The 27,774-nt window shown below is 37.5% G+C and overlaps 1 protein-coding gene and 1 non-coding gene across 2 annotated transcripts; both read left to right on the top strand.

Annotated features, from left to right (window-relative positions):
- LOC112317538 (lysine-specific demethylase 4D) lies at positions 1–26,742 on the top strand. The gene is made up of 2 exons (XM_053924852.1): positions 1–75; positions 23,957–26,742. Exon 2 carries the CDS (start codon positions 24,263–24,265, stop codon positions 25,835–25,837), a length of 1,575 nt encoding a protein of 524 aa, XP_053780827.1. The 5' UTR covers positions 1–75; positions 23,957–24,262; the 3' UTR covers positions 25,838–26,742.
- LOC112317571 (small nucleolar RNA SNORA48) lies at positions 2,843–2,978 on the top strand. The gene has a single exon (XR_002976129.1). It is a non-coding gene; the product is annotated as a small nucleolar RNA SNORA48 (small nucleolar RNA).
- Positions 26,743–27,774: the final 1,032 nt, after the last annotated feature.

The following is a 27,774-nucleotide window of genomic DNA, read 5'->3' as shown; positions in this document are numbered from 1 at the left end:
CAAGAACCTTGTGTCTCTTGTTCAGTGGTGTATCCTCTGCACATAGAACAGTGCCTGACACATAATAGGTGCTGAGTAAGTATTTGTTGAATGAATGAATGACTGATGCACTATGAAGTGGAGGAATGAAGTAACAATGGCAAGGCGGTGACACAATTATAGAAAATACCCTTGGTTTTTCTGTTGCAACTACCCTTATAGGCCCTGAGCCAATCACCCTGATTCATTTAACTACTAGCCTATCACCTAATCTTTTTATCATCAACCATAGTTAAATAACCGCCCCTGTAATTTCATTAACGTCAACATACAATATAGTCCACAAAATTAAAGCTTTGACTTAAGTGGTCTGAAAGTATTAATAAGAAAAAGAAACTAAACATTCTTTTACTTATGATTTTAAAGTACTAATATGAAGATGAAACTGTAAAGCCTTTGACTTAAATGGTTTGAAAATATTAGAAAAAGAAGTGAAAAGTAAGTTTACTAAAAATTTAAAATTCACACTATCATATATAACCTCTGAAGAATTCTCATTTTAAACCAATTATCACAAAAATCTAGTTGGGACCTAAATTCTGCCTACCAGTCCTCTTATGCTCTCCTAATTGTTTATTTTCCCACTCTGCAATAGTGATTTCCCACATTCCTCTCCTTAAATCTACTTGCCTCTTCCACCCTCTTTCTTTCCTCATCCTCTTTCTCAGGAGTAGTTGATATTCTGGCTTCTCTGGGAAAATACAAACTCCTAAACAAGGACTCCTCACCTGCTGTCCAGCAGATCTACCAAACGTCTTTGACTATACCCATACCCTCAACTTTCCATGTGTCAGTAAAGATGAGATGACCCAAACCCTTTCCTTTGTTCTCTGGGTCCCAATCCCTCTGGGTCCCACAGGCATCCTGCTATATTTCCTATTTCTTATAATCTATCCCTTTCAGATCATTCTTATCAGCTTTTGGATATGGTGTTGTACATCATAAGCTTAAAAACTGCTCCTTCATTTTAATATGACATAGAGATGTTTATAAAAGGATGTTTTATATAACTCGGAGAGCAAAACAGTTTATTCTTGTAGCAGGATGTAATGTAGGAATTTTAGCTTCAAAGCTATGTCCAGTTGAATTAAACACCCAAATAGAAAACAAATAACTCTAGACATCTTAAGAAGAAAATTTAAGAGACTATTTATACAATCTGGGGTTTGTAAAGAAATTTTGATAGAGGCAGAACACTTAAGAGCTATAAAAGAAATAATTTTTAAGATTCATCTATATAAAAATATAATTTTATAGCAGACGATGCCAAAAACAAAGTCAAAAGATAAATGCCAGAAGAGTAGATAAATTCTCTAATGTCTCTAACATATAAAGAGTTACAACTACTGCTATTTCTGCTAATACATATAACATAAAAAATACAAACAACCCAATAAAAAATTGCACAATGAATATAAATAGGCCATTCAGAAAAAGCAATTCCAAATAGACAACAAACATGAAACACTCAACCTCCCCACTGAGAAAATGAAAGTCAACTAACAGTTACCATATTACAGCATGAGCTTGACAATTTTTTAAAAAAATTAATGATACAGTTAGATGGGGTTGAGAAAAAAGGGGATCCAGTCAGACAGTAAAAATTAAAGGTGTTCACAGTGACCTAACAAGGCTCTCCTCAACCTCCTTGACCTCTCGATCCACTCTCTCTGTGCCACAGGCCTTCCTGATGCTGTTTAAGTGTAGCTCCTGCCTTAGGGCCCTTGCATTAGCTATTTCTTGGCCAAGAACAATCTTGCCTGTATTACTCAAGTCTTTGTTCAAATGAGGTCAACCAACCATGACAACCATATTTAAAGTTGCAGTCCTCCCACTTTGTCCTGTAACATTCTGCACTCCTTATCTCCTTTGTCCTGCTGTACTCTTCTTTTTTACATAGCACGTACCACTTTTCTTGATTGTATACAGTTCAGTTATGTTTATTATTTCTTGATCTACCTAGCCTATGCAGAATATAAATTCTGCAAGGGCAGCAATCTTTGCTTGCCCAATCACGTAGGTCATGCATCTGAAACAATGCCTGGTACCCACAGACATTTTCCAAATGAGAGAATAACTGGCTGAATGAATGTGGGTAAATGAATTCTGAAAAAAAAAAAAAACCATCTTGAATTAAAAAGTATTGCCTTCATCTTTTTCTGTGTTTTTAAAGATTTTATTTATTTACTTATTTTTAGAGAGGGGGGGGAGAAAGAAAGGGAGAGAAACATCAATGTATGGCTGCCTCTCGAGCACCCCCTACTGGGGACCTGGCACACAACCCAGGCATGTGCCCTTACTGGAAATCAAACCGGTGACCCTTTGGTTCACAGGCCAGCACTAAATCCACTGAGCCACACCAGCCAGGGCTCTTTTTCTGTTTTAAGGGAGAAAAAATGTATTTTACATTCTGCTAGTCGGAAATTTAGACTTGAAATAGATACATGAAGACCCAGAAAGATGATTTTTTTTAGGAAAAAATCTCTAAATGAAAAATCATGTGATTATCAGGCTGTATATGTCCCTCAAGATTCTAATTCGATCAGCCCCACCCCCAATCCATTCACAACTCCAATTTAATCCAAACTCCTACCTCTTCCAGTTGCATCACTGCCCCCCATTCTAGTAAACTCCCTTGCTTACAAAGTTACCAGCCCACAAATTGTGAAAATTTTGCTTGAAAATTTTTCTTTGAGGCTCTTACTAAGAAAATGGAAGAAGAAACCCAATGATCACAAGTCATAGGTCACATTTAAAAATAAGGAAATGTAAATAATGGCATCAGCTCTAAATTTTTGACCTGTGTCCCTGACCTGGCTAGTGTTGTACCTGATTTGGTGGGGCTTGTCTCACATCAGCCAGGGACAAAGTAACTCCTTGTTTATACCCTCTTGGCTTTTGGTCTGTGCCCATGCCTGCTTCATGTTCTGAGCACTTGGATTAAAAATATAAATAAATACATTAGTTAATTAATTAATTAATTAAAACTAAATTTTTAACTGGAAAAACTATCGATTTTCTAATAGAAAATGATGGTGCTTTAATCTGTTTTGCTAAGTGGAAAGAACCCAGAAAAGTAAATTAGCTTGCTTTCTATTAACAAATCCTGATTTTAAATTAAGACATTCTGGGGCCCAGAGAGATGATTTCCTGGAGAAAGCCTCAAAATGAATTTTGCTGATGGTCCAGGCTGGATTACTGGCTACTGTTATAATTTAACTACCTCTTAACCTCATCTGAGCGGATGGCTACCTCACTAGTTAGCCAATCCATTATTACTAAGACAATTAAAAACAAACATTGAAAAAAGTTAAAACTAAACAACTAAAATATAGAAAATAGAGGGATAGAAAAAGATACTCCAGGCACATTCTAAACAAGAAACTTTATGAAGCAATTAATTATCAGAGGGTTCTTTAAATAGAGTAGCATTAACAAGGACATTAATAAGGGCTACTCATTGCATCACAAAGAAAAATCCACTAGGTAAATATTACTATCATGAACATGTATGCAATTATGTAAACACATAGTTTGGAAAAATCTGAAGCAAAAATAATTAAAAGGAAAAACACAAGTGTGCAATTATGGTGGGAATTTATGAACACAAAGTTCTCAGACTAATAGATTGACAACATTGGTGAATTGTGTGCATAGATATGTGTACTTACTGCATTTATATATGCCATATATTTATATTTATATATTGTACTTACATGTGTTTTATAAAATCCTCCAACCAAAACAAGAGAGTATACATTCTTTTCAATAAATATTAAACATTTATAATAAAATATAAAGTCATCAAATAATTTCAGTAAATGCCTATGTAATCATTTCTAAATAATAATGTTTAGTCTTGCCAATCTTTGAACTTTATATAAATTTTTTGAATGAATCATGTATGCATACTTTTTGTGTTTTGCTTTTTTCCTTCTACTTTATGTGTAGCTGTGATATACTATATAGAATTTTAGTGTGTAAAAATGCACAGTGTAATTTATTTTAATAATAAGTGTGTTTCCAGTATGAGGGTATTACAGATAATGCCACTATGAGCATTCTTGTAAATGTGCAGAGGTACATATGTGTATTGAATACATTTCACATATATATATCCTATCAGCAAGATAAGAGTTTTCCTGGTTTCATAATCTTACCACACTTGATATTGTCCAGCTTTTCAATTTTAGCTCATCTGGTGGGTATATAGTGATATGTCATTAAGGTCTTAATTTGCATTTTCTTGTTTGCTAATAACCTTTCATATGTTTATTGTCCATTTGGACTTCTTCTTTTGTGAGGTGTCTGTTTAAGCCTCCTATTGAATTGTCTTTTTCTTACTGGTTTCTCTGAGTTCTGAATTCTTTAGGCACCAGTTCTCTCTTATTTGTGCCACACACACATATTTTCTACTTCTTGGCTTCTCTTTTTGGTCTTATTTGTGCTACACACATGTATTTTCTACTTCTTGGCTTCTCTTTTCAGTATATTTTGATATACAAAAATCTTTAATATTAGACTAGCTCAATTTTTCTGTCTTGTCCTTTTTGCTTAATGCATGGTATTTTTTGATTAAGAAGTTTTTCTTTACTTTGGGGTGATGTTGTTATACTCAGATGCTATCATCTAAAGGTCTTATAGTTATGCCTTTTACAGTTCTACCAGGAATTCATTTCTGCACACAGTGTGATGGGGTGTGGGTCTTGAAATCTGGTAAAGCAAGTCTTCTTACCTTGGTTCTCTTTTATAAATGCTTTTCTTTCTTGGACCCTTATACTGCAATATAAAATGTAAAGTTTCATGTGCCACAAAAATACGTTTGAGATTTTTATTGGGATAACATTGAATCTATAGGTCTATTTTTTTTAATTGACATTTCTACAATATTGAGTCTTAAATCTACTGATAATTTATGTCATTCTATTTATTTAGGTCTTCCTTAATTGCCTCTCAGTAAATGTACATTGTTGTCTTCATAGAAATTTAGCTTTAGGTGCTACTTAATTTTTAATGCTATTACAAATAACATCATTTTTTAATTTTGATTGTCTGTTTTTTGATGGTACATATAAATATAATTGTTTTTATATATTGCTATTTTAAATTCAGAGACCTTGCTAAGCCCTCTTATTAGTTAAATTAGTTTATTCATAGATCTTTTGAAATTTCACATATACAATCATACCTATGAATAATAACAGCTTTGTTTCTTCCTTTCCAATATTTTCCCCTTTTCCTTGTTTTGCCTTGCTTTCATATGTTGGATAGAACTTCCAGGACAATGTTGAATGAAAGAGGTGATCACAGGCATTCTTGTCTTTTTCCTGATCTGAAAGGGAAAATTTCACCTTTTCACTATTAAGTTTGAGGTTTACTGAAGGTTTTGGATAGATGCACTTTATTCAATATAAAATATTCCTACAATTTTTTGGATGGTGAATTTTATCCAACACTTTTCTGCACCTAACAAGACACTCTTTAATCTGCCAGAGTGTGTTATGGTATTAATTTATTTGTTTAACTATCACCTGACCTTTAATTTCTGGAATAGACTCATCTTAATCATGATAAGTATACTGCAGAAATCAGTTTACTTAAAATCTATTTAGGACTTTTTATCCATGTTCGTAAATGAGATCAGCCTATTATTTTCCTTTCTTGTAATGTCCTTTTTGGAGACGTATCATAAACTTTGTATCATAAAGTATGTGGTCCCTGGCTGGTGTGGCTCACTGGACTGAGCACCGGACTGTGAACCAAAGGGTCACTGGTTCGATTCCCGGTCAGGGCACATGCCTGGATTGCAGGCCAGGTCCCAGTGGGGGGTGCTCAAGAGGCAACCATACATTGATGTTTCTCTCCCTCTCTTTCTCTCTCCCTTCCTCTCTCTAAAAATAAAGAAATAAAACATTCAAAAAAATAAAGTATGTGGGAAATATTTTTTATTTTTGTCCTCTAGGAAAATTTGTCTAAGATTGGAATTAAATTTGCTGGTGTAGCCATCTGGGCCTAGAGTTTTCTTTGTGAAAAGAGTTTTGACTACTTCAGTTTCCTTGATGGTTATAGATATACTCACATTCTATTTCTTGTGTCAGTTTTGCAATTATGCTTTCCTAAAAATTTATTTCATCTAAATTTTAAAATAGATTGGCTTAAAGTTGTTTATACCATATTTTATGTTTTATGTCTGCAGCACCTATAGGGATCAACTCTTTATCTTTCCTGACATTGGTTATTTGTGCCTTTTAATTTCAGTCTTTACCATTTGCATCAGAAGTTTGTTAATTAGGCTTTTCGAAACACCAACTTTTACTGTTATTCTTCCTCTCTATTTTATGTTGGTTTTTTGTTTCTTAAATTTCTGGTCTTATTTTTATTATTTTCTGCCTTTTATTCTCTTCACTGTACTTTTTTTCTAACTTCTTGAGATGGATGCTTAACTCATTTAATTTTTCAGGCTTTCTTTTCTTAGCTATTTAAGCTTATAACTCACTGTTTAATAGCATCCTGAAGGATTTAAAACATAGAATATGTTTACTCTGATTTAGTTTTAAAGTATTTTCGAATTTTCATTTTTGTTTCTTCCTGATTCAAGGTTTATTTAGAAATGTGTACTTTTACAAAATTGGGAGTTTACCAGTTATATTTTTAATATTAGTTTCCCTTTCTTTATTTATTTTTTTGTTAGAGAACATGTTCTGCTTGCTTTCAGCCCTTGACATTTGTTAAAACTTGTTTTATGGCCAATTTTATAACATATCCATAGCACTTGAAAACATAATATTCTTCAGTTCGGGACTGCAAGGTTTAATATGTGCACGTTCTTTTCTTTTTTCTTTTTTTGCATTGCTCAAATATTCTATCTTGCTTTTCAACTGCTTGATCAATTAGTAGGGTCCTGGTTTATGCCTGTCTTCTCTGAGTCCCTATCATTCTCCAAGTATCTCAGATTAGGTAATAAATGATAGGATGTAACTTAACGTCAAAGTTTAGAAAAACTCATTAAAATATTAAATAAGTGTAGAATTTTTACTAACTCACTCAACATTTAACATTTTACTGGAGATTGCACTTAATTATATAAGACTTCCATTCCTGCCCAGCTTCAAAAAAAAAAAAAAAAAAAAGAATAAGAGCTATGACTATTAGAAGAGATATAATTTCTGTACTTTTTCCCAAAATTTTGATTATCTACATGGAAAATTCAAGAATTAATGGTCAAGCTGGTAGAACTAATATCAAGAGATGTAAAGTTTGAAAAAACAGAAGATCAATAAATAATAAAAACTAATAGAAAAACATATCTATTCACACAGCATTCAAAAAATTATAAAGTTCCTAAGACTATATCTAAGGAAACAAATACATTATCTTTATCGATAAAATTCTGAAACTTTATTGAAATACATACAAGATTTGAATGAATGGAAGATCAATTAATGGTTGAGAAGACTCCATATGGGAGCTATGTACACCCCAAATGTTTCTTTAACTTCATGCAATTTCAATTTAAATCAATAGGATTTTTATAGAACTTGACAAATATATTCTGAAATGAATACTGAAGTTTAACTCTACTAATCTAGCCAAATTTATTTTGAAAAAAAGATGAATTAAGGACATGGAACAGGCCTTACCAAATATCAATGCTAAGTATAAAGCTATAGTAATTAAAGCAGTACAGTTTCGGCATAGAAATGGGCACATAAATCACTGTACTTTGAAGATGTTAGAAAGAGATTGATGCTTACATTGGAACTTGGCTTAGGAGACTTAGAGGATTCCAAGTTAGTGGGGAAAATGGTGGTAGACATTTGGAGTTGTTTTAAAAAAACCACCAACAACAATACAGATCATTGCCTCCCAACACCAATGACACAGCTTTCTTAATGCATGAAACAAAGATGAAAACCAAAGACATTACAATAATTAAAAGAAAGCAAAATCTTTATGATTTCAAGGAAGAGTAGATTACTTACACAAGACATAAGGAAAAAAATCATAATGGAAAAGGCTAATAAGTTTAATTATATTTAATTTTTGAAAATATCTAAAAAAGACACCATACATTTAAATGGAGGTGGTAGGCTGGATTAAGATATTTACAGCAATAAAGTAGATGTAGAATTAGTATCCCAAACATTTAAAGAATTTTTACCAATCAGTATATAAAGAAAAACAATCTAGCTGAAAAAATGAGCAAAGGATATAACTGGTAACTCACAAAACTGAAACCCCCAATAAGGCAATAAATCAATAAAGTATGTCTCCTTAAAAACAAAGAAACAAAAAATCACCTCACCAGTAAATAGGATACACCATACTAATAATAATACTACAGGAGATCAATTTTTCTGCCCGTCAAATTACCAATAACTAAAAAATTGGCATCAAATACATCTGGGGGCATGGAGAAAACTTTCCTACTTTGTTAGTATATTCATTAGGAAAAATTACTAGGTAAAAGAACTTAACATTGCCTAATAAAATACAACATATTTCTATATCACCTAAGAATAACACTTCAAAATCTCTACCCTACATGATTTCTCACATATAGTTACAACTGAAAGCTTTTCAATGCAGCATTGTTTATAATTTTAAAAACTGGAGGTAATCTAAATACCCACCAATAGAGAAATGCACTAATAAATATTGTTGTGATAGATTATATTTATGTATGTTTGCATATATGTATATATGAATATATCCTGAAAATGTTGAATTTAAGAAGTGTAAAAATATTAGCATATTTGGCATAAAATCATTTATATAGAATAAAAATAGCTGATACACAAAACAGTACCCCATATTACTAGCGAATGCACAACACACAAAAATGAAAAGATATCCACAGAAAATGCACCAAATTCATGGTAATTGTTGCTTATGGAGCTGGGGGAAAAAGGAGATTAGGATTTGGGGTTTGGATCTGAAAGGGACTTCTACTTCATATGAAATATTTCTTCTTTTTAAAAGTACTTGAGGCAGGAACGAGACCTTCAGGTATCTGTTATCACTACTTACATTCAACATTACACTGGAGATTCTAGTCAGGGCAGTTAAACAAGAAAAAGAATAAAAGGCATCCAAATTGGAAAGGAAGAAATAATACTATCTTTATTGACAGATAACATGGTTTTATGGAGAGAAAACCACTAAAAAATACTAAAACTAGTAAGTTCAACAAAATTGAAAATACAAGATCAGTATACAAGAACCAATTGATTTCTATACACTAGCAATGAAGAATCTAAAAATGAAATTAAGAGACAATTCCACTTACAATAGCATCAAAAAGAATAAAATGCTGAGGAATAAGTTTAACAAAAGAAGTGAAAGATTTCTACACTGGAAACCACTGTAGAGGAGCTGAATAAATGGAAAGACATTACATATTCATGGATCAGAAAATGTAGTACTGTGAGGATGGCAATATTCTCAAAATTGAACTGTGAATTCAGTGTGATCCCTCTTATAATTCCTGCTAGCTTTTCCCACAATTTAAGATCAATTAAAAGTTGATCCTAAAATTAATATACGAACACAAAGAACCCAGAATAGCCAAACAATCTTGAAAAAGAACAAAAATTTTGGAGGACTCACACTTCCCCATTTGAAAACTTACTACAAAACTATAATAATCAAATGTTGGTATAAGAACAGCTATGCAGTTCAATGGAATAGAATTGAGAGTTCAAAATAAACCCTTACATTTACTGTCAATTGATTCAACAAAGGTTTCAAGACAGTTCAACAGTGAAAGAATAGTCTTTTCAACAAATGTTGGTGGAACAGTGGAATCCCACATACAAAAGAATGAATTTGGATTCCTACCTATTAACAGACTCAGAAATTGAGTCAAAATCGATCATAGGCCTAAAATGTGAGCTAAAACCATGACCTTGAACTAGGCAATTTCTTAGATACAACACCAAAAGCAGAAGCAATCAAGAAAATTGATAAATTGGATCTCATTAAATTTCAAAAGCTGTGCACTTCAGAAGACATTAAGAAAGTGAGAAGATAACCCATAGACTGGGAGAAAATATTTGCAAATCATATATTCAGTAAGAGACTTACAACTAGGACATATGACGACTTCTTGCAACTCAATGAGACTACTGAAAAAATGAGCAAAGGATTTGAATAGAAATTTCTTCAAAAATGGTATATGAATGGCCAATATGCATAGAAAAAAATGCTCAATATCGTAAGTCATTAAAAGCCACAAGATCCGACTTCACACCAAATAGAAGTGCTATTTTTAAATAGCAAAAAACAATGACAAGTGTTGGTGAGGATGTGGAGAAATAGGCACCCTCGTATATTGCTGGTGGAAATTTAAAATGCTGTAGGCATTTTGGGAAAAACAATGTAGCAGTTTCTCAAAATGTTGAACCTAGAATTACCATAGGACCAAGTAATTCCACTCCTAAGTATCTACCCAAGAAAAATAGAACCTTACGTCCCCACATAGACTGTACATGAATGTTCAGAACACTTGTTCATATTAGCAAAAAGCTGAAGCCAACCCAAATGTTATCAGCTGATGAACAGATAAAGTGTGGTATATTCATAACAATGAGTTATTATTCAACCATAAAAAGAAACAAAATACTTATACATGCTACAACATGGATGAATTTCAAAAACATGCTGAGGGAAACAAGCCAGATGCAAAAGACCACACATATGATTACATAAATATGAAATATCCAGAATAGGCAAGTCTGTAAGGACAGAAAGTAGGTTAGCAGTTACTTGGACCTGAGTACAGAAGGGCTATGACTACGAGTGGGCACAAGGTTTCTTTTTGGAGTGATGGAAAAGTTCTAAAATTAGATTGTGGTGATGGTGGCTGTAAATACACCAAAAAGCATTGAATTGTACACTTAAACTGGGTGAAATTTTTGTTATGTAACGTATCTCAATAAAGCTGTTTAAAAAACACTTGAAGCAAATATGGCAAAATATTGAGATATCAATCCTGGCTGGTTGGAATTCAGGTTTTTGTTACATATTCTATTTTCTCTTATTTTTAATGCTTCTCAAAAACAAAAAAGTAAGACACCATTAATTCCTGGGCCCCAATTTCAAGTCAGATATATGCATAAATTTAGAGTCTTTTCATTATACTCTTACCTTCAGGAACTGACAATTGTGTGCTCCTCCGCCCCCACCCATCACCAAAGGAAATAACTGGATCCTTGCCGGAGCACTCTCAGTGAAGTCTGCCCATTATCCCTAGCAAATGCAACTTTTAAACATAAGGCTCTTAAACATAAGCCAATAATGTTTACTGGACATGAGGAAGGCATTTAACATGACATACAAAAATAAAACATCCAGGAAAGGTGAATTCAGAGGAAACACACAATGTAAAGAGCAAATGAAACTTTAAAAAAATTCCGGTGATTAATACTTCTAGAGAAAGAAGAGAAAATCTGCAGCCATGGAAAGTATCAGGAATCTATAATAAAAGGAATATTCAGAGAAAAAAGGAATTTGTGGAAATAAAACATAAGTGCTGGAAGGTTTGGAATATGAAACATAACAAAAGAACAAAAAGATAGAAAATAGAAGAATAAAGATGAAATGAGAGGATCAGTCCAAGTGGTTTAATATTTGACTAATTGTATTCCATAGAGAGAGATTAGAAATATAGTGGGAAGAAATATATTACAGAAATGATCTGAGAAAATTTTACAGTAATGAAGAACATGAGTTTCTGCATCTGAAATTCTAGCATAATAGTTGACGAAAAAGACAGACCTATCATATCTTAATGAAATTTATTAAGCCCTTAATAAAATCAGACTTAAAGAATATCCTAAAAGTTTCCGGAGAGGAAAAAACAGGTTGCACAAAGTCAATCAGAAAACAAATTGGCTATGGGTTTCTAGAAGCTAGAATTCAATGGAACAATCTCTCCAGATTCCTGACAAAGCATAAGGATAGAACAAAGACATTGTCAGACATGCAAACTCTGGTAGACAGTTATGTTTGGGAACCACCAATAACTTTAGAACTCCCACACTATGGCATCTGCATCTACTGCACAAAGACAGGCGTATACCCAGGCTTTTTCAGCGGACACCTCCGTGGGAGACCTCAATTTCAAGAAATGTGAGGAAGTAGACTTTGCACAACCTATTCCTGGAGGAGGGAGATGAGAGATAGCTTTCAGAGGCAGCACCGGCATAGATTCTAGGTGGAAGGTGCTTGCTCAGGGTCTTTGGTGCCTTTGACCAGAGGACGTATTGGAATGCCTTAATGTATAGATTGTCAGATAATCTGAACATTGTTTCTGGATGTACAGTTTTCAAACCTTATTCTTTGGTCTTCCTATAGATTCTATGAGTTACTTCATAATCTCTAATGAAGCTTCCAAGGGTGCTCCTGGTGGATAAGCTCCAACAACACAAAGGAATAAACCAGGGAACAAGACTGAGATGGGGGAACCAGGGAATATAACATAGTAGAGAGGAGAAGGGAATCCTTGGCATCACAGTGAATAGAAGCCCAGGGTGCAGGCTGTGCAACAGCCCAACGATTAACCAGTCCAGATTCAAGTAAGCATATGGAAGGCTCCAGAAAGAATATTTCTGAAAGGAGAAATCTGATTTATTGAGTTGGCCAAAAAATTCATTACTTTTTTTCTGTAAAATAAAAGACACATTTTTAATTTTCATGAATAACTATTGATTTGGATATTTTGAGTATGTTGTCTATCTCCCACTATTGGCTTCTAGTGGGTAGAGTCCAGGGGTGCTGCTAAACATCTTCCAATGCATAACACAGCCTCAAAGCAAATAGTTATTCGGCCAAAATGTCAGTAGTACCAAGAAACTTCACAAACCAGTTCTGACATGTTTGATCACTCACAGCACCTTCTCCATACACTGCACAAATCCTTTTTTGTGTGTGTTTCAGTTGTGGTGTTGAGCCTTTCTTGAAGAAATAAAGCATAATATGCCAAAAATGTTTCTTATTTTCTTTCATCTTCAATATTAGAATGCCTACACAAAAATTCACCAATTTTGATGGTTTTTTTAATGTATGCTGATATGACAGTTGTCACAATACAGTCTAACAAAATTGTTTCGAATGAAGTTAAAGACAACTAAGTACTACTAGGGCCATTGTACTGAAAAAATTAAATGAACTTTTTGGCCAACCCAATAGTAACTGATCATTTTTATGTATTTAGAAGACATTTACAAGACCGGAAGTGAATTTGGGATGAATTAATGTATGTAAACCAAGCAAATGGAATAATGAGACAAGTATTAACTGTAGGATAAATAAAACTTTTTACGTGATGCCATGGCAGGTGTGGCTTAGTGGGTTGAGTGCTGGCCTGTGAACCAAAAGATCGCCAGTTCCATTCCAGGTCAGGGCATTTGGGTTGTGGGCCAGGTCCCTGGCTGGGGGCAAGAGGCAACTGATCAATGTATCTCTCCCTCTCTTTCTCCCTCCCTTCCCCTCTCTCTAAAAATAAATAAATAAGATATTTTAAAAACTTGTTTACATGAAAGGCATGGTAATCATAGTAAACTGCATGACTCAACTGATTAATTTTATATGGTAAATATTCAGACTTAACCAAAAAAATCTGATACAGCTCTATGAGGGATTGGGATAGGGCAAGTCAATGTGCGTGGGGATGAAGCATAAGAGAACTAAATTCATGTATTATGTAGTGTGAGTATCACAATGACTAAAACGGAATAGTGTAGAAATATTGGGGGCAAGACAGAAGAAACAGCTAAAATACAGGAGTGATTGCCTGGAGAAGTGGGATTGAGGGAGAGGAAGTGTTTTGGCCAGGGTTCTTTAGTTACATACTATAGATTCCACTCTATTTTAGTTGAAGCCAAAGGAGTTGGGTTTTGTTTGGGTTTTTTTTTTAAGGGTTAAGTAGTATACGGATCCCTGGCTCCTGTGGCTTGGTGGATTGAGGACTGGCCTGTGAACCAAAGGGTCGCTTGCTCAATTACCAGTCAGGGCACATGTCTGGGATGCGGGCCAGATTCCTTGGTTGGGTATGTGTGAGAGGCAGCCAATCAATGTGTGTTTCTCACACATTGGTGTTTCTTTCCCTCTCTTTCTCCCTCCCTTCCCCTCTCTCTAAAAAGTAAATAAAATTTTCTTTTAATAAAAAGTAGTTTACAGAATCTCTGGGAGAGCTCAAGAAGCAGGCTTACATGCTACTAAAGAAATGTATTTAAAATGGTAGAAGTTACCTCAAAACTCGATACAGTGGCTGTGTCTTGGAGATATGGGGTTCAAGAAGACTTCTGGCTCCTGCCTCTCTAGCAGCCAGATAGCCCTGTGATTGCCACCATATCCATGTAACAGGGAAGTTGCTGATTTAAAGGCCAAGTCCCAGTCTTTGTCATGATTTAATCTATGGTGTTTGTGCATAACACTTCCCAACATGTGTCTTTCTGCTCTATATCCACACTCTTCGATGTTCCTAAATAGGAAATCCACACCAGATTTTGGCATTTGAGACCTGAAATGTTACAGGAAAAGTCACCTTTTCAATTTTCTCTTTTCCATGCATCTTATCAAGAAGGAAATGATGAAGCTTGTGGGGTAGAACCATGCAGGTATCTTGGAGAGAGAAGCAAGCACATCTCCTAGAAGGAATTTATTGCTTTAGACAAGTGCCCATGAGAGATGAAATCGCACTGTCAAGTAAGGCATTCTGGAGAGCTCCCACTGCAACAGTTTGTATTAAGAACCCACTAAATGGCTCAGGCAAATAGTGCTCGTGGAGTGCAGAGGACAGAATCTTCACCAAGGTCCAGGGTTGGGAGGGAAGGATACCTCAGATGGGAGATTCTTCTGCAAAGCAGGGATTATTACTTTCAAAAAAAGGGGAGGTGGTAAGAGAACTAAGGGAAGAAAAGCATAGAGTCAGGGAAGATGACTGGAAGTATTTGGAGCCAAGAGTTTGTGTAAGGAACTATTGAGAGATACATTTGAGGAAACAAAGAGAGAAAGATGGTGGTTTAAACATAATCATTTACATGGCTTCCTCCCAAACTCCACAGAAGTGATGAGAACAGGGTTTTTGTTTTAAGGAATAAATTACAAAGAGAGAAATTGGTAAAGGAGATAAGATAGCAAGATTTGAAAACAGATGATTTATACCAAACCCTGAAAAGTTGAATGCTAAATTGGCAGTGAGGAAAGCCAAGAAGCAACACAACTGTCTGTACAGAACACCAAAGGCCTAGGATTTCATGCCACTACACACCTCAGGATGTGGCAGTTAAAATGGGGCAAAGGAGGATTTGTTGAAAGCTTAATACTGCCTTCGATGTCCTGCCTTGGGGCAGCTCCTCTCTCACCCTGACAGAGGACTAAGCTTCTGGGTCTATGGATTGGAAATTTCCAGGAACTGTTAAGAATGTGGTTGTCATAGGGAAAACAAGATTTAGTGAACTTCACAAGTTGGATATTGGAAATTTCGGAGCTGTTTTCCATGGCGAAGCCAGGCCTGTCCGCTCCAGGAGGAAGATTGGAAGATCCTTCGCTGTTGAACAGAGGTTCACCCAGGAAGTGGCCCAGCAAGATCACCATGTAGGGAAGCCTAATCAATGAACCCTTCTGCTCACTCTGAGCTTCTAGTCAGTTTTTTAGTGCTATACTCCCATGTTTGAGCCAACTATTAAGGATCACCAGACATTTAAGGAAAGCCTTAAACCTGAAAGATAGAAACCAAAACAAATGAATAAAAATTTGGAAGAAACAGACCATACAAGAGGGAAAAAGAAACCTTCAAAAACCATTGACATTTTAGCATTTTTAGAGAGACAGAAGAAATACACCCAAGAAACAAGAACAGAACAATAAAAAGAGGGAAATAAAGGAAGTTACAAGCTAGGGAAACAGAAATAACCTGTTAAAAATTTCATAGAATGAAAAAGAGAATAGTAGGTTTTGAAGATAAAGGTGAAATTTTTCAGACAAGAGAACATCATTGTGAAATGATAGAAAATTGGGAAAAGAAAAGACACAAAAATTAGTGTCCAATATTCCAATGGCAGGAGTTAATGCATAGAGGAAAAAAGAGGAAGTAATCAAAGAATAAATTGTCCCTAAAACTAAAGAACCAGGTTTTTGAAATTGAAAAAATTTATGGACACTGGGATAAAGAAGAGCTAGCAGGAAACAGAAAAAGAAAACACACAACGGGTCAAATATAATGGACTAGAAATCAAAGTTACATTTTTCTTATTCCTCACACCGTACCCATAAAACATTTTTAAAAAGTTAATAAAACAAAAACAGCCCTGGCTGGTGTGGCTCAGTTGGTTAGAGTATTGTTCTGTAAGCTGAAAGTTTGTGGGTTCGATCCCAGTCAGTGCACATACCTGGGTAGAGGGTTCAGTCCGCTGTAGGGATGTGTGCAAGAGGCAACCGATCAATGTTTCTCTCTCACACTGATGTTTCACTCCATCTTTCTTTTCCTCTCTTCCCCCCTCTCTAAAATCAATAAGCATGTCCTTGGGTGAAGATAAAAAACAATAACAAAAACACCCAGCTATGATTAATGGTATAATTAAAATCACAAAGGTGCAAATAACATATAAAACAAAAAGCTATAAGATAATATTTATCTTCCTTTTGATGGGGAAGTAAATTTCTAAACATAAAAGCCTTGAAAGATACTACAAAGGAAAGAGACATAACATAAAACATTGAAATACATGTCAAAACATTTTAAATTAAATAAAATTAAAGGAGTATAAATTAAAGAAATGGCAAACTGGAAAAAACTATGAACATATCTAAAAGTGTTTAATATGTAAAATATTCATATGAGCAATCTACAAAATGTTCATATTTTATATGAGAAAACAACATTAGAACCCTATTAGAGAAAATGCACAAAGGATATGAACCAAAAAATATAATGAAATCCAAATGGCTAATATTCATTAAAAAAATCAATCTTAGTGGTAATCTAAGAAATGTAAGGTAAAATTTGAGCTATACTTTTTCACTTACCAAATTAGTAAAGATTTTTTTTCTCAAGTTATTCAAAAGCGAGGATGTAAAATGATATATTTTTCCTGGAAAATTTTGGCAATGTATGTTAAGGATCTTAAAATATTTAAATCATACAATGCAGTAATTCTGTTCCTAGATATCTATCTAATCTAAGGAATTTCATTCATTCAACCAATATTTTTATTGTATATACTGTTCTAGGTACTGAAATATAGGGTAAATATTTATCAGTGATTAGTCATAATTGTGGAAAACTGAATATAAATTAAGTCTCCAATAATGGGAAAGTTGAGTCACTTATATCTATAAAATAGAATTTATTTAGCCATCAAGTATTATGGTTGTAAATTATTTTCAAAGAATGGAAAGTAGATTTTCTAAGTTGAGAAAAATTTATTAGACACAGAATTTAGATATTATCAGCAGATACTTTGGCTAATGTCTGAGACATTTTGTCAACAATTCCCACTTGAAATAATGAATTTGAAATGCCGCATGAAAGACGAAAAGGCTATCCTGCTCTCCTGAAATTGCTAAACCATGTGGACAATAAACAATCTAGACAATGGCCACAGGGAAAGGGACTATTAAACATACTTTACTACCTCTCTCTTTCTCTAGCTTTTAATACACCCGCAGACACACACACCCCAAGGAAGCTTGGAGAAATTATTTCTAAAGGACATAGAGGAAAAACTTCCTAATTTTCAGAAAACCATCAAGTTTAAGAAATCAGGTATTTTTAATCATTCTGAAAATAAGAAGATACTTTTCTTCAATTGTCAGAACTGTCAGGTCTCTTTAGACAAAGAATTTCTGTGTTGCTGTGGTTACTATGGATAAAGGTAACATAGAAGAGTATCTGAAATGCAAGGTTATTTATTCTCCTCTGGTACCTGTGGCTCCAACTGAAAGAAGCATGAAGGCAGACTCACGGTAAAAGCGACCATTTGGGACTCATAGGGACGTGACATATTTGCCTGGAGCACTGAGGGGTTGTTGTTATGGTGCCTGGCCAATTCTGAACAGTGTGTTTTGAGCACAGGGTTACAGTTACAAAGTCAGAATAATTTCTTTTGATGATCAATATTGGAAAAATTATATATATATTTATTATATATATGGTGACCACGTATCATTCTTCCTAGAACCCTTATAAATATAGAAAGGAAATAGTTTAGTTTATGAAAAAATACAAAGTGCTCCACTCAAAGCTTATTTTAATTGTATATTATCAATTCAGTAAGAAATGAGGACTTGTGCGATATTCATAGTCAGCATTTTATTATTTCTTAGGGGAAAGGCCCTTAGTATGATATTTAAGTTTCTCATATATAACTCTCCTAAACTGTTCCACTTTTCTTTTTTTTTTTTAATTTATTTTTAGAAAGAGGGGAAAGGAGGGAGAAAGAGGGAGAGAAATGTTGATGCGGGAGAAAACAATGGTCAGTAGCCTCTCACACGCCCCAAACTAGGGACCTGGCCAGCAACCCAGGATATACCCTGACTGGGAATCAAACCGGTGACCTTTCAGTCCACAAGCCAGGTCTCAATCCACTAAGCCACACCAGCCAGGGCTCACTGATTTTTATACCTATGATAGGTTTAATGGCCCATCATTATAATCATTCTCTTGTCCCTCCACTCAATCCATTAGTCCCCTTGTTCCTCTTTCCTTGAGATATACTTGCTTGGAAAAACCCTAACCCTGATAGAACCTTACTATTTGCTTTCTTTCTATCTTTTTAATACTCCTTTTCTATGGGGAAGAATTTTTTTTTTTTTTAATTTAAAAAAAAAATTATTTACTTATTTTCAGTTACAATTGTCTGCATTTTCTCTGGGGAAGAATTCTTTCACGGTGAATTAGTTCTTGCGGGGCTGCCACCAGTTATACAAGGAATGGGGACAAACACCACCACAGTGTTGTATATAGTATGAGTTAAGGGAATACATCAAGACCAAAGTACACACAGGGTCCCATTTATTTAGCATCCCTACAGAGAGGCATCCCATGTTCAGCAGGGATGCTGTATATAACTTGGGCTCTGTTCTAGTGGAGGGGTCTCTTTCTCCATTGCTCTCCCTTCATGTAGGGCTTTGATGATAGCAACTTTATCAGGAAACAGACTGCTTGGGGAATCAAGCTGCCTCGGTGTCATGCCAGCCATTTATAAGAGTTGTCTGGGAAAATCAGAGGTCCTGTATTTTAGGAGGCAGCTGAAGACCTTGGTCTTTTTGGGTGATATAGTCCTCTAGCCATGGGAAGGAAGCCATTATTCCCATGGAAAGCCATTATTCCCATGAGCACTTCCCATCCAGCTGGTAAGGGCTTTGGGCTAGCCCATTGTTCAGGCATTCTAGGGTGAACATCTAAGGTCATTTTTTTTTAAATCCTCACCTAAGGACATCTTTTCATTGCCGAGAGAGAGACACACACAGAGAGAGAGAGAGAGAGAGAGAGAGAGAAGAGAGAAACATTGATTGGTTGCCTTCTGGTATGCGCCCTGACCCTGTCTGGGAATCAAACCCATAATCTTTCAGTCTATGTAACAATGCTCCAATGAACTGAGTCACACTGGCCAGGGCCTAGGGTCATTTTTTTGGACAATGCTACTCCTTCATAACAATCTATCCTTAAGACTGTGAGTGCTCATCAGGTGTGTCTGGAATAGGACAAGAGCAATGTCATTTCCACCCAATCTTTAGAATCTAAATTAATTGAATTTGTCATCCTCCTTCAGGGACGAGACAGATTGTCGTCCAGTTCCCCTCCCCCACCTCCATTTATTAGCAATAAGTTCTATAGAGACCTAGAGATTGTTTTGCCAGCTGTAATCCTCCATTCATCCTTTGACATTAAAGTTGGAAAAGGACAGGCATGTGCTGATCCTCCTCATCTCACCCTCTTCAGATTCCTTGGTGCATGAATTCCTTGGAGGATCGAGCTAGGGCAGAGGTGCCAAGAGCCACTACTCTCCACTCAAAGGGCCCCTGCCGTTAGCATTCAGGTCAGCCTCAAACATCAGTTTGGTACTCTCTTTTATTTTTTTTTATTTTTTTTAATTGTTGTTCAATTACAGTTGTCTGCATTTTCTCCCCACCTCTCCACCCCACCCCAGCCAAACCCACCTCCCTCCCCTGCCTCCACTCTCCCCCTTGGTTTTGTCCATGTGTCCTTTATAGTGGTTCCTGAAAACCCCGCTCCCCACTCTCCCCTCCCTACTCCCCTCTGGCTATTGTTAGATTGTTCTTAACTTCAATGTCTCTGGTTATATTTTGTTTGCTTTTTTCTTTTGCTGATTATGTTCCAGTTAAAGGTGAGATCATATGGTATTTGTCTTTCACTGTCTGGCTTATTTCACTTAGCATGATGCTCTCCAGTTCCATCCATGCTGTCGCAAAGGGTATAATTAAAAGCCACAAGCCAGTGGTTACAGAGAGCAAGCGCTCCCTTGGCTATTTTTGCCCCTTACACCAGGCCTGAAGAAAAAAGGACTTATGTTTGGTCAAAGAAGCCAGATTGTGATGACCTCCCTAGCAATAGGGGTGGTGGAGGACTGGGCCCAGCTTTCTCTTGTCTGAATGGAACTCTGGCAGCAAGATTCCAGGGGACCATGGAGATGTGGAGGAGTTCTGTTATTTTGAGCAGTTGAGCTGATATTTGTAATCTTCTGAGGAGACGGCAGGGTGAGAAAGATGAAATACCTTGATCTCTAGAGGGAATGGGGCTGCTTCCTCCAGGGGAGCTGCTCCTGCCCGTGGTCCTTGTGCAGACCTGAATGCTAATGGTGTTTTGTGTCCTGACAGTTGTGCTAGTTGTGCTGTACTACTGTTCCTGACATTCCAGCAGCTTTCCCGGGGAAATTTTTCTGTCCCTAAGGCAGCCCTGAAATTTTTATAACCTTCAGATCCCAGAAAACCTAGATTCATGGTTCCAGGCAAACCTCCAGGAAATTTATCCAGAACCAATAACTCAGAAATTTTCAATAATTTTATAGGGTGATTTCAGGTGGATTCAGAACCTCTAGGAAGTCTCCTCTGATTTGATGCACCAATTTAAGATAGGAGAGTTTGAGCCTCCTGACTGGTGAGGCTAGGTAATTTCACTTGTACTAGGGAACCTGGCATTAACCCCTCGGTGTCGTCTGCAGTCACTCCTCTCTTCTTGGTTATGTACTGTCTTAGCAATTCCTTCAGTCAGAGTAGCTCTGGCTGTTGAGGAAGCCATTTATTTGAGTTTATGAGTTGTTTTTATTTTTAAAATGATTTCAGATGTATTATGAAGTGGCAGTCCTTTCTGTTGTATTTTCTTGTAAGGAATCTCAAAGAAAAACCAGTAAAAAAACCAGTGTTTTGTAAGCTGATAACATTGAAAATAAGCCATTTACTAGAACATGGAGGGCGTGGTTCAGTAGGAAGAGATGGTTAGATAGCTGAGTGGATTCAGTTGTTAATTGGACTAGGGATAATGGAATTAGGGTGGGGCTGATCTGACTAGAATTTCCAAGAGACCTCAGTGTGGTTCCTGATCATCAATACATATTTCATTTGGAGATGGTTTCTTGAGAGAAAACAAGACCTTCCCAAGAAGGTAGTATTTGAGCTGAGACTAAGGAAGAAAGAGAGGTGCCTGTGTGCCAAGACCATCAGTCAGGATAACACTGGGATTTTTTTTTTTTTTTTTTAAGATACATCCAGGAATGTGGTTGAAACAGAGAACAAAGGGTGGAGTAGGAAAAGGTACAGTCGTAAGGTAATGGTGGACCCAATCACGTAGAGACTTTAAGGACATTTGAAGGATTCTAAGTAGGATGGAGTAGGCATCCCGAAGTTTGAGAGGGGAAGGTGAAACAAAACATTTGGAGAATGGAAAACCTTTGTACTCTGGAGAGTGTAAGAGGATTAGCAAAGAGTAGTAAGGGGACTACTTGAAATTTCGCTAATGAAATAGTTTACGGATGCATGTTTTTTTCTAACCTTAATGAGAATATTCCTTTTGTTTCACTATTAAAAATGATACTTGCTATTTATTTTTTACATTGAAACTCTGTGCCTTATTTATAGAAGTTTGTTTTCTTTTTAATTAAATTTATTGTGGTGATATTGGATAATAAAATTATGTATGTTTCAAGAGTACAATTCTATGAAATAACATCTATAAATTGCATTGTGTGAAGTTTTTCTTAATGTTTTACAAGTAAAGAATTTTAGAATCATAAACAGATGTTGAATTTCATCAAATGCTTTTTGGTACCTACAAGATAATATTGCATTTTCTTTGTTAATACTCTGAATTATATCACTAGATTTTCTGATGGTGAATCATCCTTGCATTCCTGGGACACATCCTGTTTGGTTATGATGTATTATTCTTTTAATATATTGGTGTATTTGATGGGATAATATTCTATGTAGCATGCTTTCATCTCCATCTACACATAAAGATGGCCTGTAGTGTTATTTTCTGTTGTCCTTTTCAGAGATAAGAATAGCCTCATCTGAGTAGCTCTCCAACTCTTTCTATACTCTGAAAGGATTTGCATAATAAGAGTTAACTGTTTCTATAAACTTTGCTAGATTCACCTGTAAAATGACGTTACTCATGGGTTCTTAGGGTCATACTTTGAACTAGATTTTTATACTGGGGTATTAAAGCTTTCTAGTTTTTCTTGGACTCATTTTGGATATATTTCCTCTCTAGAAAATTGGGTTTTTTTCCAAAATTTTGCTGTCAAATTGCCAAGATTGTCTTTTGAGGTTTTAGAAGTTCTCTATCATATCCCTAGATGTGTGAGCTGTTCAGTTCGTAGTATCATTTATTTTTACCTCTCTCTTTCCTCATGATCAGTTATGCCAGCTTTGGTGCTTTTATTAGTCTCTTCAAAGAACATTTTTGGTCATCATCCCTTGTTTTGCATGTATTATCTTTAATTAATAACATCTTTATTCTTTGTTATTTCTTTACTCTTCTCCTTATATTTTCTAACTTCTTCAATTGAATGTTCAGTTCATTTATTTTCAGTCATTATTCCTTTTACTTTCAATAAAATGAAATATCTTTTACCATTTTTAACGCTTTCCCCCTAAACTTTATTTTTAAATAAACATACAAAAATTTATGAGAGTCTTCATAGCTTGATGAATGATCACATTAGCTAATCTGATGGCTGTGTAACTAGCACTTAGGTTCAGAACAGATTTTAACATCATTCTGGGGACCCCTTATACCCCCACTCACAATTTCTCTCATTCCCAAAGGTGACCACTACTCTGACTTCTGACATAGATTACCTCAATGCATTTTAATCTTTGTGTAAATGAAATAAAGGAATAGGTATTAGTTTGAGTATGGATAATTTTGCTCATTATTATGTTTATAAAATTATTGCTATGTTTCAATGCAGTCTTTGTTTATATTCATTGATTTAGTGTATTCCATGGTATGAGCACACCACAATATATTCGCTGATTCTATGGGATGGACACTTGGGTTGTTTCTAGTATTGGGCTACTAGAAATAATGTTGTTATGAACATTCTTCACCATGACACTCAGTGCACAGCTATACATATTTTCTAGGCATGTGATCACAGTTGGGTCACAGCACATGCATATTGTCTCTTCTGTTCAGCTTTAGTAGATACTGTCCAAATCATTTACCAAAGTAAATGCAATGATTCCTCTTCTCTCTAGTCAGTTAAGAAAATTCCAGTTGTTCCACACCCACACCTCGCTTGTATTGTCAATGTTATCAAATTTTAGTCTTTCTTTGAGTGTGCAGTAATATCTCACAGTAGTTTCTTATTTTTAGTTTCCAAATAAATTTTTCCAAACATTAGTTTTTAACCATTCTGTATTTTTCTTTTTATTTTATTTTAAGCACTGCTCTGAAGACACTACATTTGGGGTATCCCACCCAGGACTGGGTGATTCAATAGACCCCGAGGACAGAGCCAACTGAGGAACATCAGCAAGTCTCAGTCCTGGGCAACGTTTCTGCGCAGAGTACAGTCTCCGGGTGAATCAGCAAGCCGAATAAACACAATCTTCTAATTACCATAAAAGTCCGCTAGTGGGTCCTGTGGCCTCATATATTCAAACATAGTTTTGAAAAAGTAGCATTTTCCAACAGCGTCAACCATCTAAAAACCAGTTAAAATCTTTCCCTCGAGTTTGTTGCTTACTGATGGAAACTATGAAGTCTAAGGCTAATTTTACCCAGAACCCGAACTATAACATAATGATATTTTATCCAACCAAAGAAGAGTTTAATGATTTCGATAAATATATTACTTCCATAGAATCCCAAGGTGCCCACCGAGCTGGCCTGGCTAAGATAATTCCACCCAAGGAGTGGAAAGCCAGACAGACCTATGATGACATCAGTGACATCTTAATAGCCGCTCCTCTGCAGCAGGTGGCCTCTGGGCGCGCAGGTGTGTTTATTCAATACCACAAGAAGAAGAAAGCCATGACGGTGGGGGAGTATCGCCGCTTGGCCAACAGTGGTAAATACCGGACTCCGCCACATGTGGATTTTGAGGATTTGGAGCGAAAGTACTGGAAAACCCGCCTCTACGATTCACCCATCTACGGCGCTGACATCAGTGGCTCCTTGTTTGATGCAAACACCAAGCAGTGGAACCTCAGCCACCTGGGAACCATTCAGGACTTGCTGGAGCAGGAGTGCGGAGTTGTCATCGAAGGCGTCAACACCCCCTACCTGTACTTTGGCATGTGGAAGACCAGCTTCGCTTGGCACACGGAGGACATGGACCTTTACAGCATCAACTACCTGCACTTCGGGGAGCCCAAAACTTGGTACGCGGTGCCCCCAGAGCACGGCCAGCGCCTGGAACGCCTGGCCAGGGAGCTTTTCCCAGGCAGTTCCCGGGGCTGTGAGGCCTTCCTGAGGCACAAGGTGGCGCTCATCTCGCCCAGCGTCCTCAAGGAGAATGGGATCCCCTTCAGTCGCATCACTCAGGAGGCTGGAGAGTTCATGGTGACCTTTCCCTACGGCTACCACGCTGGCTTCAATCACGGCTTCAACTGCGCCGAGGCCATCAACTTTGCCACCCCGCGATGGATCGACTATGGCAAAGTGGCCTCTCAGTGCAGCTGCGGGGAGGCCAGGGTCAGCTTTTCCATGGACGCCTTTGTGCGCATCCTGCAGCCCGAGCGCTACGAGCTGTGGAAACGCGGGCAGGACCGGACTGTCCTGGACCACGTGGAGCCCACTGCTCCAGGCAGCAGGGACCTGCGCGACTGGAGGCAGAGCCGGGCGGCGGGGAGAACCGCGCTGGGCCTGAGGAACCTGCATCCATGTCGGGCCCCGCGCAACGCTAGCGCCGTGCGCCCGGGCACCGCGCCCCGCCGCCGCGCCCCTGTGCGCCAGGCGTCCCTGCTCCTCTCGCCAGTCCTGGCTTCTGCCTCCGCCACTAGGTGCGGAGCTGCGGCGGCCCGCTGCTCCTCCAAGCCCGACCCGTCCTCGCCGCCAATCCCGGGTCCCTCTGACCGGGATCTCCAGCCCACTGGCAGCTGTGCTGGTGGCCGTCGTCCTCGGGAAGAGGGGGCTCAGGAGGCGACCCTGCAGGCCGCGGCTAAGAGGCGCCGCTCAGTGGGCACAGCGCGCACTGCTCCGGACCCCGAGGCCCTGCCTGTGTCCCGGGATCATCAATCCCTGGACAACCCTGCACCTCTGAACTCGGAGGCTGTCCATCCGGTCGTGGCTTCCGCCTCCTGCTTCGCTCCAGTCTCCTGAGCCTAGGGGACACCTGCCTCGTTTCCCACTGCTCTTTTGTGTGGAGAGTCACTGAGACATCTCAGAACTTTAAGCAAGTCTTGAACTCACTGGTCTTGAATGAGAGTTCCCCGGTGTTGCCTCTGTACGCGCTTAGTTCGAGGTATTTACCAAGTTCTCCATATTTTATTCTTCCACTCGGCACCTGGAATGTCTTTGGACGCTGCTAACTCCTGTGTTGCCATCGGACATTTCATCCACTGGACACTCTTGTATCTCTGTGAACCCTCTAAGTTCTGCTGAGGTTTCCGAAGCCTGATCTAGCCAAGCCTCCCTGCTCTGGGACAGCTCTGGGTGTTGCCCAGCTTCGGAAGAATCCCGGGCTTTGGCTCCCCTTTTGTCCTTTCTCTTTCTCTGGCCCCTCCCCATTTTCTGCAGAACTAGGCCCTTTTGATCCCTCGGGTCAGTAGAGGTTCAGAAAACAATGTATGATCTTTGAGTCATGGATGTGTCTATAATGTTATCTGTTACCGGTATTTCTTCACAAATATCATAAAGGCCACAAACATTGGACTTTCCCCCCCTGATATGGTCCATTCAACCAACGGAGGAGTTGAGCTTACTGTTTTCTGCACTTTTCAGAATAATTACATGTAAACATTTTCAGCAAAACCTATGTTTATGGCCTGATAAAATTGCGTGGAGTTGTTGAATACGTTGGGGACCGTTGTTGGGTTCTGCCTGGCAGGCTGGCTGGGGAATTTGATGTGTAGACTTGCTTAAGGAGGACCTGGTGGAAATCATCCAGTAACTTGGCTGAGCAGTAGAACTAAAGTCGCTGGGAGAGGTGACCAAGGATAGGACAAAGGTGCCATCATCCAAATATCTTCAAGTCTCCACTGCTGTTTCAGAGCTGTGTATACAGTGGTCAATTTATTGATTCATCTCAATAAACAAGTCCATAAATGAATGAACAGATAATCTCCATTGGTTACTTGTGGGGATGGGAGGGCACAGCAGAATTCCCTGGGCAAGCCTGCTTTCTGCTGATCAGTGTACAGAGCGGGAGACCTGTCCGAGACCCAGCTGACAAGAAGGGAGGTACAGTGTTAACTTCCACTTAGAAGGAACAGCAAGAGTAATAGTTCTATAGTGGAATAGAAGGGACACCCTTTGACATATGCGTCATAGAATAGAAGGAGACAGGCAGGGCACAGGGTATGTAGGATCTTGTGAGTTATACAAAGTATTTGAATATTTTTCAACATTAAAGAAGAAGGCATTGGAAATTTAAAACAGCACTTGATACGATGCACACATTTCAATAATGAGCTTAGTTCTGGGGACAGTGAGCGGCAAGAGCAGTCAGAACATCTAAGTAATACAGGTGAGAACTGATGGTTCCTTTGACTGAGGCATTATTACTGCAAATGCACAAAAGTGGGCAAACTCAGAATACATTTTGGGAATTGAAAATAATAGTTTGGATACAGAAGAAAACATTTTGAAGAAGCAAACCACTCTTCCATTGCCACGAGCTCTCCCATACAGAATTTCGGTAAGCATAAGGAATTTGAAACACCTTATAAAAGTGAAGGCAGGAAAAATGGAAAAGCAGTGATTGTTTGAAACACTGAGGATCAGCAAAAACCCATGCCACATGCCTACCACCAAAAGGAAGGAGCCAGGCAACTTTCTTTTTGTCTAATGTAATTAGAGAGAGAAGTGTATTCTGTGGAAAATTGAGGCTGAGAGTCTGAACTCAGGGGTTCCAGGCACAGTGCAGGATGGGAGTGAGATGCTTGACTGAAAAGGACATTAAGCTGAATCTTGAGATTGTGGAACCAGAAGATGGAAGCAGACTGGACTCCCTTGGAAGTGTGGAGCCCTGGGGAGCACCTGGCCTCACAGTCCACATTGCATGGGCAAGAAATAAACTTCTATGTGAAAAGAACCTG

This window comes from Desmodus rotundus, chromosome 5 (genome assembly GCF_022682495.2).
Source record: "Desmodus rotundus isolate HL8 chromosome 5, HLdesRot8A.1, whole genome shotgun sequence".
In the NCBI taxonomy this organism is placed as follows: Eukaryota; Metazoa; Chordata; class Mammalia; order Chiroptera; family Phyllostomidae; genus Desmodus; species Desmodus rotundus.
This window is presented reverse-complemented; position numbering and strand designations above follow the sequence as displayed.